The following is a 16,486-nucleotide window of genomic DNA, read 5'->3' as shown; positions in this document are numbered from 1 at the left end:
CGCAGGGGGGGGGGAATTTAATACAGAGAAAGAAGAAAAAAGATCAACAAATTTAATAAATTCTGACTGTTCCATAACCCCTCCCCCTGTTTTTCGAATCCTAGAATAGACACTAAAATCATATAATGTGGTGGTGCAAATTCATTTCAGGCTGTAACATATTCTTGTTTGAAAAATATCAACATTATGAAATGTGAATTAAAATCGTCCGTCAATATTTGGATCCAGATTCCTTATTCCTGAACTCAATGATATTTGATATATTAAAATCTTACTTTTATTTTGTCCAGCTCTACTCGTAATGACCATAGGTTTAAAGAAGTTCAGTACACGTGTAGCTGTATTTATTGGTGGTACTCTCACGGTAGCTGCCTATCTCATCACTGCCTTCACTAGCGATATCAGAGTGTTTTATTTTGCTCAAGGTGGCCTTGGAGGTATTACTTTCTTATTTATTTATCATTTCACTTTGAAGCAATTTACATATAAAGATAAAAATTATAATAATTAGTATATAAAAATGTACAGTATAAGTAATTTCAAACTATATATTTAATGATTTAATCAGAAATGATGATGTTGATGATGATGGTGACGACGACGACAATCAGAATTGATGATAATGATGATGTTTTTGTTATTGATGATGATGATGATGACGACGACGACGACGATGATAATGGTGATGATGACGACGACGACGACGATGATAATGGTGATGATGACGACGATGACTATGACGACAATAACGCAGACGACAACAATATTGATGATGATTGTGATGATGACGATGACGACAACAACAACGATGATAATGATAATGATGATGATGGCGATGACTAAGGCGACAACACCGAAGACGACGACGACGACGACGATGTTGATGATGATAACTGTTATGATAATAGTATTCAATTATCTGTCTATAATCGACGAATCTTATCGCTTTTATTGTTATATAATAAGTGTTATCATTAATGAGAAAATTAATTATCTCAAATAAAATAAACGGCAATTAACAGATGCGATTATCAATACATCCATTCACAGGTGCTGGAATGGCTTTGATTGTACCTCCGATACTGGCAACAATAGGTGTTTACTTTGAAAAGCATCGAGGTCTAGCAAACGGCATATTAATGGGAGGATCGTCTGTAGGTGGTCTTATATTTGCTCCTGTCACTGTTAAACTATTTGATGAATTCCAGTATACGGGGGCGTTCTTAATAATATCCGCTCTTCTGATGAATATCTGGGTGTCCGCCCTCCTATTACGCCCGATCGATAGCTACACAAAGAAGCAAACAAAATCTGCTGAAACCCCGGAACAACCTGAAGAGCAATCTCCTTCAGTACAGTCAGCATGTAACGAAGATCCTAATAAAGTAGACAAGTTGGCATTTGAGGAAATAAATGAGGAGACTGTGGTTATAAAATCTGAACATGAAGAAAAAGAACATTTTCTAGAACACCCTGCCGTAAAATCGACCGAATTTACTCGAATGCAATCATATGATCCAAGCATTCTTGACAGGAAATACCAAGCATCACCTTTGCTACAACGCATGCGCACGAATTCTCAAAGACTTCGTCAGAGGACAATATCTGAAAATAGCCAACGATACAAGAGTGAAAATGATGTTCATCATAGTAAACATGCTTTGAAAGGAGTTATTGACGCAATTTCTCACTCGCAAATTAATGTTTATGCAAGCGGAGAGGGAATTTGTGGTTCATTTATAAGTTTAAACGTTCCTTCAGTGCAGGAGATTTCGAAGATTGACGGTGTTGAAGCGAAAAGTGATTCAGATGAAATTAACGAAAAGAACGACGATAGTAGTAAATGTTGCACATTAGTTTTAAACGTTTTGCGAACTGTATTTGACGTAGGGCTACTAAAAGATCCTGTTTTCATAACATTTATGTTCATGTCATTTTCCTTGATATCAGGGGTTGCGTTAATACCGGTTTATATGCCAACCCATTCAAAGGATATTGGCATCAGTAATGAAAAGATTGGGCTGTTGATTTCTCTAATGGCTGTTATTGACCTAGTCTCAAAACTTATTCTTGGTGTGGCAGCAGACAGGAAGTGGTTCCGGAGGTCGACGATGATGCTCGTTCTGTCATTTATCTTAGGAACGACAATCCATCTGATGCGTTTTGTGAATTCATTCGAAACCATGGTTATATTTGTTGTTATAGCAGGTAAATTGTCTTATCAATCTGATATACATTGTACTTATTTTTTTTTGAAATTGTTTGCTATGTTAAATGTCATTTCTCATATTATATCATCTTAATGTCACGGATTAATTAAGCCGGTGCTAGGGTTGGTGGTGAGAGATGTTGTACATTATATTATCTGTCATGACCAGCCTCAATAAGACTGAGTATTTCATAATCAGGCTTAGTAAAACCGAGACTGCAAATGTCAACTTATACTTTTACAAACAGTAGAACCGAGACTGCAATTCTCAACTTATACCTTTATAAACAGTATTGCAACATTACATTTCAAAATACATTATTATTTTCATGATCAATCTATCGAGTTCATTTATTTTCCAGTTTTCTTTTACCCGTTTGAAAATTAAAGAGATCTGCCTGTACGACATAATATTAAAAGTATCTGACAAGAAAATGTGATATCTAATTGAGTTATAGAAATAGCATAAAACGTTTGTTCTTTTTGATTTGGCATATGCGTTCATACTCGATTTTGAAATACTTCATGTACCTTGTATTTATTTGCGAAACTACATCATCCTTCATTAGATCTATTCACATATTCTGTATTGTTTCTTATAAATATTTATTTTTATCATCAATTTAATTGCAGGTATTTGTTGTGGCCAGTACATGTCAGTATTTTCTGTGATACTTATTGAAGTTATTGGACCAGAAAAGTTCAAGAGTTGTTTAGGATTTGTAACTGTTGTACACGGCACGTCTATTGCAGTGTTCTTTCCAATTGCAGGTATGTGCCTGATCAATAAAATCCCAATAATTTCGAATGGTTTTGATTAGCTCATAAACTAAATTAGATAAAAGAATGGTTATTAAATTGCAACCTCTGTAGTGCGGTCCTCTACTGAGCAATAACCTTATTAGAACAACAGTATACAATGTAATTTCTTCCAAAAGTAATACGTAAGATAGCCGGACAGGAAGTAAACTTAGTCTGTCGATATCGCAATTGGTTAGGCTGGATTATTTTATTTGGTTTCTCTACGTTTCCGAAGAACTTCTTTTTTTATAAATGTTAACGATCATACTAGTACGTGATTATTTAACTTAACAACATTTTGATAACTTGTTTAATGCAATGAATCATTGATGAATTCTGATTGTTCAACAGGTACTATCATTTCTGTGTGCCTAAGTCAAAGATGATTGTTATTAATAACATATATCATCACTTAAAGAGTTAAATTATTTATAGGAAAATATTTCCAGTATGGCAGTGTTAGAATGATTAAATGTATTGGTCAATCATTTTCTTTCATTGATACTTCATTGACATTATTATATCAATGGAATTCTTCTTTCAGCATTATTTAAAAGTGGTTATAACTATTTCTATTATTATTTCCCCAGGTCTCCTTCGTGACGTCACCGGAAGTTACGTCGCTTCATTCCATCTGCTTGGTGGACTTGCATATGTTGGCGGCGTCCTTGCTTTTCTTATTCCAATAGTAAATAAATGGATGAATGGTAAAAAAGAAAAAGTTTTAACAGAGGATCCAGCTAATAAAACATAGATTGTAAAATATTGTTAATTATTTATACATAGAAAAAATATTGTAGAAGATTTATTGTTGTCATTCGGACATTCTTGAGCCCTTACCCAAACTTTCTAAATTGAATTGTCAAACGTCTATGTAGAATTGGTAGATCAATAACTTTATGAATATTATCCATAGTGAATATTCAGAGTTCTTCAGTCAACTGAAAGAGACAAATCAATCTATATTGAGGGGCACCCTTGTCTGGTTTTATACTGGTAGTAAATGAATTTCTGCCTCGTACAGTATAGACCCAATCTCACAAGGCGAATTTAATGACGTCCCCCATCCCTCTTGTATGAGCTGCAGGACAAAAGTCTAGTTACCTGCTCGCAAATTTATAGTATGGTGTCATTCAAGAAGATAAAAACAACCCGTTTCCATCTAAATGATCTTTTTTACGAATGAGAACTGAAACATATGCATTTGTGTAGTGAAAAGACAATCTTGCAAAATGAATTGTGCCTTCCAAAAGTACTTTAAGAACTTTGATGTACGCATTTTCGTGCCGTTGCCACCCAGCCTGTTCGGGGTGGGCTATCTTAAAGGTTGAAAGATCCACATTACTGTAATTACAGGAGTAAACCAAATTCAGTTGTCAGCGAGGCTCCCTTTTTATTGCAATATAAAACAGTTGCCGTTGAAGTTTAAACTATGGATGTCAGAGCTCCATGAGTGATATGCTAATTTTGAAGCTTTATCTTTACATTAAACAACGTCTAATTTTTCTCACAGAAATCTGTATGTGAAACACTTGATTTTACGTTTAATGACATTAGCCATTTTAACGTCGAACTTTGTCACACACACCATCCCCACAAAAAAATAATATCTTCTATGAATGAGTAAAACCTATTTAGTTCTTAGTGCTGAGTGTAGGGCAAACTATTGCTGGAGAAAGAAGTAAAGCTAAAACTTACATATAACCCTCTCAAAACATTAAATCAAATACTCGTACATTTGTATAAGACAGATAAAAAATTCCAGTGTAACCAACTGTGCTAAAAATTCACGATGCAAATTGACATACTGTATATAACACTAATATACATCATATTGGTCACATCGCTTTTAAAACAAAATTATGAGGACTTTTAAAACTAGTTAACCCACTTTTCTTTTATAACTTCAAAATAAGGAAGTTTATTATCTAATGTTTATTTGGGTTATCTATTTTCCTATAACTTAAAGCAACCTAATAACAGCTTTGAAGATTTCTTTTCTATTTTAAAATATGTCATACTCGAGATATTCAAGTGTCTCGTGGCGCAACAATGTATATAATGACCTTTGTTTTGTTTTAAAGTGTTAAAGCTGCATGATTCTAGATGAGCCAAAATATATTAAAAAATAATCAAACTTGTAAAAAATGACTTAAGATTTTAAGAAAAGATTCAAGTTAAAATGTATATGCTATGGGCGATAAATGATTGATTTTGCAGTATCTGTCACCATTTTTATACTGCGTGACTAACGCAGGAAAGGCTTCTTTTTTCAGGGTATTGACATCTTTATGGTATTTTACGCCATTGTAAGTGTCATATGCAATGAGTTTAAAACTTTCCTATGTTTTATTTTATATAAATGTATATATTTTCATAAAAACTAGCATGAATCTGTAGGCATGCTGTTTTAAAGATAAGTTGCATGTTGTTGTTTTATTACCTCTTTTCCGGGCAAATATAAGGTCAAAGGTCAAATACTCGATACATCTTCACTGCAATAATCCGCCATCATGCAATATTATAAAGTATAATATGAAAACATTGTATATGAATTTCGGCAATAAACAGCAGATAAAAACAGATTCCATCTTAGTAAAACATTTGATACTGAAGACAATTAACAGTTGATGTCCGTTTAAAGGCCAATTAAGCCCAATAAGCCTCCGATTTTCTATCATTTTTATTTTTTAAAACCTTTTTACTCTTTGTATCTTATTACAAATTCTAAAAACATAAAACCTCATTGGCTCTATGAATGAACTATTTTTCGATTACTTTGCTCTTTGGAAATTGGTATAATTATAGTGATAAGTATTTTGTATGGAAGTCAAAATACTTCTTTGTTTACCTTTTGCTACCTTATAACAAATTATAGCACATTCAACACCATTTTCACTTCTTGTAGTTGTTTAACATCTAAGATGCTGTAAATTTAATTATTAAAAAATTATTTAACACATATCTCACCTTTCTACAGAATTAAAAAAAAAAGATTCCTGAGACATTATGTGCCTTATGTATCGTTATAAAACAACCGGGTTTCTATAAAAAAAAAAAGAATCAGAAATTATTAATAGGATATGCTATATATTAAACTCAGTCCGTGAGCGTTTATCTTTATATGTACATATTTGTCTTACACATATACCCTTAAAGATAAAACTAGATAATATATAATGTTAAATTATGGTACAATACCCGGATAGTGTACGATCTCATAATGTCATAATTATTGAAAAAAATGGCAGAGAAATGTTAAAATTAAATGTTAAATGACTTGTAAAGAACGAGAAATGTGTCAGTGTACTATTGTTTTCATTATTATAAAGTATGGAACGTCTTTACCGCGTAAATTGCAGACCATATTGTTTTGAAATAGGTTTACAAAAATTCAAATGATACCGACACTAGTTAAATGGCAAAGCTAGAGTCGGTTAATCTTGGTGTGGATGGGGAAACATTTGAAATGGAGAGAGAAGTCGAACAAGAATCAGTTGATGACGAGACTGATTTAGAAGTAATCGAAACCGACGGTGCAATACAGGATTATATAGATGACCCAGAAGGACCACCAATAGACAGAGGATGGGCATGGGTAGTCTTAGCAGGTGTTTTTTTTTCTGCGATTTATTTCGCAATAATAATTTTGTTAATTTACTTAGATTTAAATCCGATTAGACTTTTGTCGAAAACGAAAAGTTGTTTTCAAATCGCTCTACATGTGTATGAATTATTTAGTAAATTGCAATATATCTGTGGGCAAAAAAATAATAAATGTGTAATATCCAAAGATTTATAAATGGTATGAGTGTTAGCTTTACACAATTTATATCAAGTAGCAATTAAATTAAGATATGAATATCATAGTTTCAAAGGAAATTGCCTGAATCAACTCATACGGTTGCAATAAAAAAACACATATGCATGATTCATTTGAAGATGTACTGTGATGAATAATTTGCTATAACCGCTTAAGACATTGTTACCGTTAAATTCCTCTTTCGTTAGATTGATACCACCATCTTGGTGCAGTAACTGGTGATCTCCTATTAAATTTAATAGGAGTTAAATTGCACTTCAGTGACGATAATAGTCCTAATACTTGACTTGTTACTGATACAGGTAAAGAGGTGAAGTATATACATGATTGGTTTTATATAAATGGAAATCCCATTCTATTAATTCGTTATGGTAAAAAGTTTATGTTATGCACAAATTGTTTCGTAAAAATTTGAAATGTCTATTTATGAGAAATTATTTTAAGGAGAAATGTACATACATCAACCCGAAGACAAAAATGAAAACCTGGTAACAAACAGAATTTTTAAAGTCATTCATGAGCTATATAAAAGTAATAATGAAATTCATATATTGCAATTGCAAGTTCAAGTAAGTGTGATTATGTCTTAATCAGAAGCGCATAGTGCTTTCAGAGTAAAGTTTATAAAGGAAAACTAACTCTGGAATTAAGAATATTTGTGTTTTCCAGCTAATCCGTAGGACAAATACACTTTTAATGTTAAATTTTCGAAACTAAGCGCAACATGTTCACTTATCTATTGTGACTGGTAGTGCATCGTTAAGCTATAACGGTAAAAGTGTGTTTGAACCTTCGGATTAGCTGGGGAAAACCTCTATTTGTCGAGTTTCGGATACTATCTATTTTAACAGGTTGTGTCTTCGAGTTCATTATTCATGGCGGTCTTATGAAGTCGTTTGGTGTGTTCTTCCTGCAGTATCAAATGCGATTTAAGTCCAATGCAGCAGATACTGCGTTTATGAGTTTCATCCAGAATATTGTCCTCAGCATAACGGGTAAGCTTTAAAGATGATTGATTTTTTTATTGGGTTTGACGTCGCACCAACACTGTAAAGATCATTTGACGACTTTACAACTTTACTGGTGGTGTCCCTCCGTACATTATTTTAGGCACAAACGGGAACATGGGTAGAATCACCGACGTTCCGTTAGCTAGCTGGATAGCTTTTCACATGAAGAATCCGGAGAAACTGGCGCGACTCGAACTTACAGCGGTGTGAGAAAAACAAATGATTGTTCAAGTAAAATATCAACTTTTAAGAAATAAAAGAGTATTTGAAAGAAGTACAATGATTATTCCACTTTAAAGTTGCTTTGAAAACATCCAATATGATCGAATTTCAAACATGCCTTTAAATAAGTCATATTGCCGAATGTAGAGTACTCTCATATTTTAGCGAGATTTTGCCGTTACACGTTAACGCTGTATAGATTGATTTGATGTGAAATATATTGCTGAGTGCAAAGTATTTCTTATTTCTAAATTACTTTTGCGTTTAATTCGATATATAACGTAACATTCTATGTATGCATGTTAGCGTTCAATTGTTTTGTAAGTAAAGCAAAGTAAATGAGCCGCGTCATGACAAAACCAACAAAATGCGTTTGCGACCAGCATGGATCCAGACCAGCCTGCGCATCCGCGCAGTCTGATCAGGATCAATGCTGTTCGATATCAGTTTCTTTATATGTTATAGGGTTTGTAAGCGAACAGCATGGATCCTGATCAGACTGCGCGGATGCGCAGGCTGGTCTGGATCCATGCTGGTCGCAAACGCACTACTTTGGTTTTGTCATGGCGCGGCTCAAATATTGAAAGTAATTGTGATGCAGTAACTTTTCTGATTTGTGCGGGTTTTTTTTCAGCTCTGTTTGTAATGACTATTGGATTGAAGAGGTTTAGCAGTCGTACATCTGTTCTAACAGGTGGTACATTAACAGTTATTTCATACATTATCACTGCTTATAGCACGGATATACGGGTGTTTTACTTTGCACAAGGTGTGCTTGGCGGTAAGTTCCGTTATCCTTGTAATTCACTTGAATACGTTTAATTCACATGGATTTTTTCCGTTCTTGTTTAATTGAGTCAAACTCATCATTCAAATGAAAAAAAGAAAAATAAACAGAATCCCCAAAGAAAGCCCAACACAACAAAATTGAAAAAGAGGTTGCAGGCTCAGTTTGATTGAACATAATCAAAACTTTTTAGGATTCCTTGAATTGCTGAATTATAAAGAACATGGTCCGGTAATTTGCGAAAAGAACAGCCTTTGCATAACGATAATGAATAAGTGAATTTTAAAGTTGATCACATCAAACATGCACGCTATTCGAACATCGTAACTGTTCCTGATTTTATTATGCTACACAAATTATTGATAACCTTTACTTTGTAGGTATAGGAATGGCCATGATTGTTCCACCAATGCTTGCAATTATCGGTGTATACTTCAACAAACACCGAGGCCTTGCAAACAGTATTTTCACAGGTGGGGGCTCCGTTGGTGGCCTTATCTTTGCACCAGTAGTAGTGAAATTATTTGAAGAGTACGGGTATACTGGAGCGTTGCTGATAGTGGCAGGACTGTTAATGAATATTTGGGTCGGTGCTTTATTAATGCGGCCAATAGAAAGTTACTCTCCGCGCAAAATAGAAATTGTAAATATTGCTGAACATTCTCTGAATGATAAGATGCTAGGCAGAAATGACGATTATGTCGACACGGAACATAAACAAAGTGAGAAAAACGGTATAAATACAAATGTTGTGAATCCGGGGGAAGCAGAGATAGCACGGTCTTATAGATCACGCATAAATGCAGATAATTTTACTCGAATGCAATCACATGACCCTAGTATTGCTGATCACCAATCGCTGGGTTCACCTTTGCTTCAGAGAGTTAGGACTCCGTCTTTTGGTCTTAGACAGAGAACTTTGTCTGAAGGATACAAAGAGTATAGAAGTGAAAACAATATTCACCATAACAGACACCTGTTAAAAGGAGTAATTGATGCAATATCACATTCTCAAATGTCTCTATACACAAGCGTTGAAGGAGTTTGCGGTTCCTTTGTTGATGTCAATATTCCATCATCAAAAGAAAATTTCAAACATAATGCAGAAATAGACGAAATAGAAATTAAGGAAAAAGATGTCAGCGATGGCAAAGCTACGTGTTGCTTAAATATGAAATCATGTATTATTACAATAGTAAGCTCAGTGTTGGATTTAGGATTATTACGAAATCCTGCATTTATAGCATTTCTCTTCATGGCATTTTCCATGATGTCAGGTGTAGCACTTGTCCCAATTTATATGCCGACCCATGCTAAAGATATTGGTGTTAGTAATGAGAAGATAGGTTTTTTAATTTCTATAATGGCCGCCATTGATCTAGTGTCAAAATTGACAATGGGAGTAATCGCAGACAGAAAGTGGATAAAAAGGTCGACAATTCTCGTAATTGTGGCGTTCACGCTAGGAACGATGTCACATCTGATGCGTTTTGTGAATTCATTTACCACAATGGTTGTATTCGTTGTTATAGCCGGTAGGTAACTAAAGGTTTCTAAATAAATCTATAATGGGAAACTGGGACGAAACCTGTTTTGTTTTGATTTTCTTATAGTCCATTTGTTCGATATCGGAGGCTTCGTTCTATGAACCTATTTATGTATTTTGGAAATACTGATAATCATCTAAGTATTACTTTATCCTTCTTAAGACGATATTTAAATTTCATTTCTCATCAACTATATTTAGAGCATAATTCTGAGTCAATATACATTTTGATTTTCAATTCATAAACCAGATTTACAGTCTATAAATTATTACACAGGTATTTGTTGCGGACAGTATTTATCAATGTATGCAGTTCTTCTAATGGAAGTGATAGGTCCAGAGAAGTTCAAAAGTTCTCTAGGGTTCGGAACACTGGTACATGGGACATCTATAGCAGTGTTTTTCCCAGTCGCAGGTAGCCGAAAATTACAATACATTGAATTATTATTATGCTTCAGATAATTAGAATTAGAGTAAGATTTTTCGGACTGCAGTGTGTTGCATGGGGTTTAGTTTAGCATTTGGCATTACTTTAATTTAAAACTATTTCAAATAGTCAAATAATTTCAAAATTTTCATAGTCATTTCTTATAAGAAATCACATGTAAAATACACGTGAAACGTCCGTATTTGTTTTGTTGTAAATTTTGTATTTTTAATGCTTATAAAATTTAAACTAATATAGAAAACTTGTTTTTAAAGGTATACATTTTCACAATACTCGACAGAATATACCGTACTATCACATTATTTTTACCCTTTTTGTAAACAGAGTCAGTATCATTTCTACATTGCGTGACAAATTATTCTTTGTCGACTTTATGGAAAGCGGTTCACGTTTTTTCTGCCAAACAAAATTTACATTCTTTTTTAATAAATTATAATTTTCATAAAGGACAATCATGACTCTGAAATTATATGCTGCTTTAACATCTTTGAAACTTTCAAATACATATACTCGTATATTTCCAGGTGGTCTCCGTGATGTAACGGGGTCTTATGTGGCTTCTTTTCATCTATTAGGAGGACTGGCCTACTTTGCTGGTGGGCTTGCGTTTATTATTCCAATTGTGAATAAATGGAAAAAGAGTAAAGAGACGGATGTCGAAAAGAAAACCTGAAACATGAGCAGCCATTTATCAGATTTGTCTTATCATACATGTATATTTGTATGGTTTTTATCTTTTAATGGTTTCTGTTATTATTATTTTTTTTATTTTTTTTTGTAAAATACATACTTATTTTTGTGTGAAAATCGAGTGGCTATTAACAACGTTTCCTCTATTATTTTTATAAGTATTTAAGCCAATAACATGCTGCCCAATGAAAGCTTCTTTCTGTAATATTATACCTCTGTAATCATTAACTCATGACACTATTGTTTGTTACAGAATAAAATAAATATTTTATATTGGAATACATGTAATGGGACATTATTAGCATTGTTTTTAGTAAAAACACAGACACTTGAGTTGTGGAGCTCCGAACGCCTTAAAAACTAACTTAAGTGTATATTTGTCAATCACAGCACATATGCTTATCATATATGTCAAAAAAACTAAATATAAGCTGTTTTGAAATGAAATCGTATTTCATAATAATGCACATGATAAAAATGTTCGCCGGAAAAAGTCCGTCAACCTAACCTCACCATCATCTTGTTTTTTATTCCATTTTATTCCAAAAATTTACTCAAAACTACCAGATTTTAAGCAAGAGGCGATGAAAAATGACCTATGAATTAGTTGTTGACACATAATACAAAATGTAAGGCAATCTTAATCATTAAAGTTTAATTTAACACCTAAATCTTACTTTTTAAAGATAAAAAATATACATGCACAGTGAGTGCATTACCTGGAGAAAGGTATGCGTTACCCGCACTCCTGGGCATGCCCACTGATTGGCTAATTTTTTGTGAGGATTTTTTATTGTGACGACAGAAAAAGGGAAAGCGATAGAAAAATCATATTCAGTTGACCGATCATTCATTAAATGAGCTCACACATATATTATATTCTATTTATCACAAACCCAAAATAAAGACGGTTTAAAATAAAAAAGGAATCATTGACGCGATTATAGTGAATCGCTAACATTTAGCATGTTTTTAAACTATGTTTGTATAATGCAAATGACGTCACGTCAAAATATATGCACGGCGGTCACGGCGGTCACGGCGGTGCAATACCATTTTTACGGAGTCGCAAAAGCGGCACGGGTGTTTGATTAACCTGTAGTTCAAAGAGTTCCACTAATGAAGCAAGATCCTTGTATGATTATAAAAGTGTCAAACAAGAATGTTTTTCTTTTATCGAACAAAGTTGACTTAAAAAACTGATATACATGTACATTTTGTTAAAAAGTTTATCTATTAAATTATTTGAATAACAAATTGTTTATAAAATGTCATCACACATTATTTATCACATACAAGTGCCGCATATCGACTCCGTTAAACCGATAGGAATAATATTTTGACGTGACGTTATATATTTTATGCAAACATAAAGTGAACATACATGGCAGTATAAGCGCGTCAGCAAAACAGGATTTCTAAACTCTATAGGTATGTAATTAATACAATATTTTTCAGTATAGCTTCATTACTAAACTTATTGAACGAGTTTAAAAATTTCAGTATTGAACCTGCACTCGTTCAATACGGTGGGGGAAATATTTGAAACGAGACATCCATTTGTTTGTATTTCTTTAATTTTGATGTAAACATACATGTTCTTGTCAACACACAACTCTACAGAAAGTACGATCAGGTATTTATACAGATTAACCAACTATCTGGGTCGAAGTCGTTCCTTCGTACAAGAGGAAGCCGCTAAATGTACTGTAGCCACTTCCCCAATATTGTTTACCTGCTACCAGATTTTGAACTGAAACATCGTCGCCGGCGTTAACGTTCAGAATTGCCAGCTGGGATGCCTGATCATTTCCTATATAAAGATTAGCTACAGCAGACCCGTTCAATACTAGATCTGCTCTTGCACCTGGGCTATGCAAGGAGAAATAAAATACGTAGGTTCCGGTCACTGGTGCTATAAAAGTACCATGGTGATTGTTGTATGCATTCCCGACGTTGGTTATCACATGATTGAATACTATATCTTGTTTTTCACCAACATTGTTTTCATCTACGGTCATAGATGCGGAAAACGCTACCCCAGATTCAACGGTTGCTCTTCTTATTCGACGAAGGAATTCTAAAATAAAGTTTAGCATATACGTATTGATAATTGAATATCTTAACTATATGTTGGAAACATAATAATTTGTATGATTATACACTATATTCTGATGCATGTACAAAAACCCTGAATATTTTCCTGTTTGTATTTAAACAAGTAATAGAAAGATATCATTTCCATTAAAGCTTTAAAATTGAAATATCTATAAAAATCATTGCAGCAAAGGGCACAAAAATGGCAATGTCATTGACCAATATATGCCGTTGTATTTAAAGAAACTGAACAGTTACTGTAAAATCTAAGAGTCATGACGATACGTGAATAAGTGTAATTATAACCTACTGGGTTTTCCGTTTCGATCTGTCCCTTTATCTCTTATTTTAACATCCTTTTCAGATCCGTCTTCGTAAAACTCATTTTCGTTTTCGGATTGCGTATTGTCACTGTTCGCTTCTAGAAATGCAAGCCTGGTTTCTAACTTTGAAACAACATTTTGATATGCAAGCGTTTCCTTTTCTAGTTCAGCTATTTTTATTCCTTGTGAGAAAACAATCGCTTTCAGTTGGTCAATGTCTTCATTCTGCTTGTGAACGTAATCAGAAACAATACTGTTGATATATACCTTGACCTCGCTTGTTAAAATTGTTTCCTTTCCATTCACATTTTGTGCCAAAGTTTCTCCACATTTAACGCCATGTATCACGAGGCAACAAGCTGTAAAACATATACTTAAGAAACTTTCCATCTTTGTGTTATAACAGTTAGTTATATATATATATTAAAGCTATATTGGACATTATCTCAAATATATCTGAATCATTTAAGGTTGTAAGATGCCGTTCATTATAATTTACTCAAAAGCCGTGATCAGATCATTAAGCCAAAGCAATAAAAAGGTAAAAGTTTTGAATTGCAATGGTAGAAAACTATCACAGTAAAGTGTCTTGTCAATATGTGTGTGTAGTGTAATATCTAATGTACATTTTTGGGATGACACAATATGTTTTTTAGTATTATTATCAAGGATTTTCTAAATTAAATGCGCATTTACATAATATACTTATATTTTTCTTTCAGTTTACGTTTCTAACTGCTCTAATTCTTTTGATTTTTATTTCAAAATTTAACAAGTTGGTGTCTATATACAAAATTTTGTAACATAAATTTGACTATTAATTGGTTAAACATAGATATATCCTACCTAGAAACAAAGGTATGCTATCTACCTAGTAATTTCCTTAATCTTGAAGCCGCAAATAACCCTGCCCTGTAAGTGAATATTTTGTAGGCATGTTTATCAGATAAACTTACCATTACTCATTAAGGACGCTGTACCTGTGTTAAATTAAGCTTATTTAACAAACACCATAGCACACGATAACATGTACTCACCATGTTATGCATTGTACAGCTTTTCAATCCAATTTTTCAAAAAAATTCCTTGTAATGAACTGATTTCTCTCAGAGAGACAACAGAAGTTAGCCAAATTTCTGACCATCAGTTATAGGTTTTTTTTTCTGTTGGACTTAAGTTTCAACTTTTCACATTGACGCTAAAAGGTCAGATATATCTATTATTGTTATATTTCCTGTTTTGACTCTTCATCCATTATTCAGTACATGTAAAATTTCCATAAGTATGATTTCTGATATATAATTTTATACCTCAGGAATAGTTTACTTAGAAGGTGAATTGCTATTCTGCTATTAGCAGAAATAAAACAAAATAACACATTTCTGTGTTTAATTGGCATACAACACTACGAAACATAAGGGGTGACACGGTTTGTAAGGTCTTGTTTCTAATACACTATCTAATAAGTGCAGAGTTTCTGAGACAAATAATATGAGAAAGTGTTTTCTTATTTCAAAGTTGATACCATTTAGTTACTAACTTGATGATATTTAATAATATATGTGACTATATGAACATGCGTACCTTCCGCGTACCTAACATGTTTTGCATCTACTATATTGAGATGACCTTTTGTCTGAAATCAGATAAGGGGGGATTTTTTGTGCTTAGAAAAAAGTTTTGATATGTTTGTTAGGTGTGTTTGGTGGTTGTTACTGATCACTAAGAGGAGAAACTTAACATTGAAGTTGTTTTTAACCTCAACATTTGGAATTTTGTAAAAGTGGGTTGCAAATATGAGAGAAAAGAAATGAGGTCATGAACAATGCTCACAACATGATATAGAAAACTGGAAATATAGATGGCGCCGTCAAAGAGACAGCTAACTATAGTTCTAGTACAAAACAAAAAGCAAGTAAAACTGAAGTTTTTTATTATGATTTTACTGATACAGATTTATGTGAATCATTTAAAAGTTTTCATAATCATTTTTTATAAGTAATCACCTGTAAAATACATGTGAAACGTCCGTATTTGTGTCGGTGTAAATGCTGCCTTTTTAAAGATGCTAATACAAATTTAAAACAAAATTATGGAAAACTAGTTTTTAAAGTATATAAATAACACTATTTTTACCCTTTTGCAAACAGAGTAAGAATCATTTCTACATTGCCTGACAAATTATTCATCGGTGTCTTTGTGGGAAATTGGTACCTTTGACAAGATATATCTTATTTTTCAGAAAAACAAAACAAAATTTACTATATTTTTCAATAAATTATAATTTTCATAAAGGATAATCATGAATCTGAAGTCATGTGCTGCTTTAACATCTCAATTACTTTCAAATATATATATTTCCAGGTGGTCTTCGTGATGTAACTGGCTCTTACATAGCTTCTCTTCATCTATTAGAAGGACTGGCATATCTTGCAGATGTACTTGCATTTATTATTCCAATTGTGAATAAATGGAAAAAAGGAAACGCAATGAAAATCTGGGCAGCTGGTTATCAGATTGCCGAATAATT

The 16,486-nt window shown here is 33.1% G+C and overlaps 3 protein-coding genes across 3 annotated transcripts in view; 2 read left to right on the top strand and 1 right to left on the bottom strand.

Moving 5' to 3' along the window:
• The window catches only part of LOC132726651 (uncharacterized), a 34,156-nt gene extending 30,338 nt beyond the window's left edge, over positions 1–3,818 (top strand). The window contains exons 12-15 of the mRNA XM_060711994.1: positions 291–437; positions 1,051–2,208; positions 2,843–2,980; positions 3,601–3,818. Of these exons, the coding sequence (XP_060567977.1) occupies positions 291–437; positions 1,051–2,208; positions 2,843–2,980; positions 3,601–3,764 (1,607 nt within the window). The 3' untranslated portion in view covers positions 3,765–3,818. The remainder of the gene's footprint in view (positions 1–290; positions 438–1,050; positions 2,209–2,842; positions 2,981–3,600) is intronic.
• Positions 3,819–6,097: 2,279 nt separating this feature from the next.
• LOC132726657 (monocarboxylate transporter 12-like) lies at positions 6,098–12,157 on the top strand. The gene is made up of 6 exons (XM_060712000.1): positions 6,098–6,621; positions 7,685–7,828; positions 8,700–8,846; positions 9,233–10,387; positions 10,676–10,813; positions 11,371–12,157. The coding sequence occupies exons 1-6, from the start codon at positions 6,429–6,431 to the stop codon at positions 11,517–11,519; spliced, it is 1,926 nt and encodes a 641-aa protein (XP_060567983.1). The 5' UTR covers positions 6,098–6,428; the 3' UTR covers positions 11,520–12,157.
• Positions 12,158–13,095: 938 nt separating this feature from the next.
• Positions 13,096–14,374, bottom strand: LOC132726647 (complement C1q tumor necrosis factor-related protein 3-like). Its single transcript, XM_060711991.1, has 2 exons — positions 13,944–14,374; positions 13,096–13,616 (listed from the first exon to the last, which is right to left on the bottom strand). The coding sequence occupies exons 1-2, from the start codon at positions 14,344–14,346 to the stop codon at positions 13,186–13,188; spliced, it is 834 nt and encodes a 277-aa protein (XP_060567974.1). The 5' UTR covers positions 14,347–14,374; the 3' UTR covers positions 13,096–13,185.
• Positions 14,375–16,486: the final 2,112 nt, after the last annotated feature.

Source organism: Ruditapes philippinarum, unplaced genomic scaffold (genome assembly GCF_026571515.1).
Source record: "Ruditapes philippinarum isolate M1 unplaced genomic scaffold, ASM2657151v2 ctg2284_1_1_1_1, whole genome shotgun sequence".
Classification (NCBI taxonomy): domain Eukaryota; kingdom Metazoa; phylum Mollusca; class Bivalvia; order Venerida; family Veneridae; genus Ruditapes; species Ruditapes philippinarum.
This window is presented reverse-complemented; position numbering and strand designations above follow the sequence as displayed.

Coding starts and splice junctions, on each gene's coding strand:
- LOC132726657 (XM_060712000.1), top strand. CDS start 6,429: ATGGCAAAGCTAGAGTCGGTTAATCTTGGTGTGGATGGGGAAACATTT. Junction 6,622..7,684: donor GGCATGGGTAGTCTTAGCAG/GTGTTTTTTTTT, acceptor CTATTTTAACAG/GTTGTGTCTTCGAGTTCATT. Junction 8,847..9,232: donor TGCACAAGGTGTGCTTGGCG/GTAAGTTCCGTT, acceptor TTTACTTTGTAG/GTATAGGAATGGCCATGATT.
- LOC132726647 (XM_060711991.1), bottom strand. CDS start 14,346: ATGGAAAGTTTCTTAAGTATATGTTTTACAGCTTGTTGCCTCGTGATA. Junction 13,617..13,943: donor AGATCGAAACGGAAAACCCA/GTAGGTTATAAT, acceptor ACTTTATTTTAG/AATTCCTTCGTCGAATAAGA.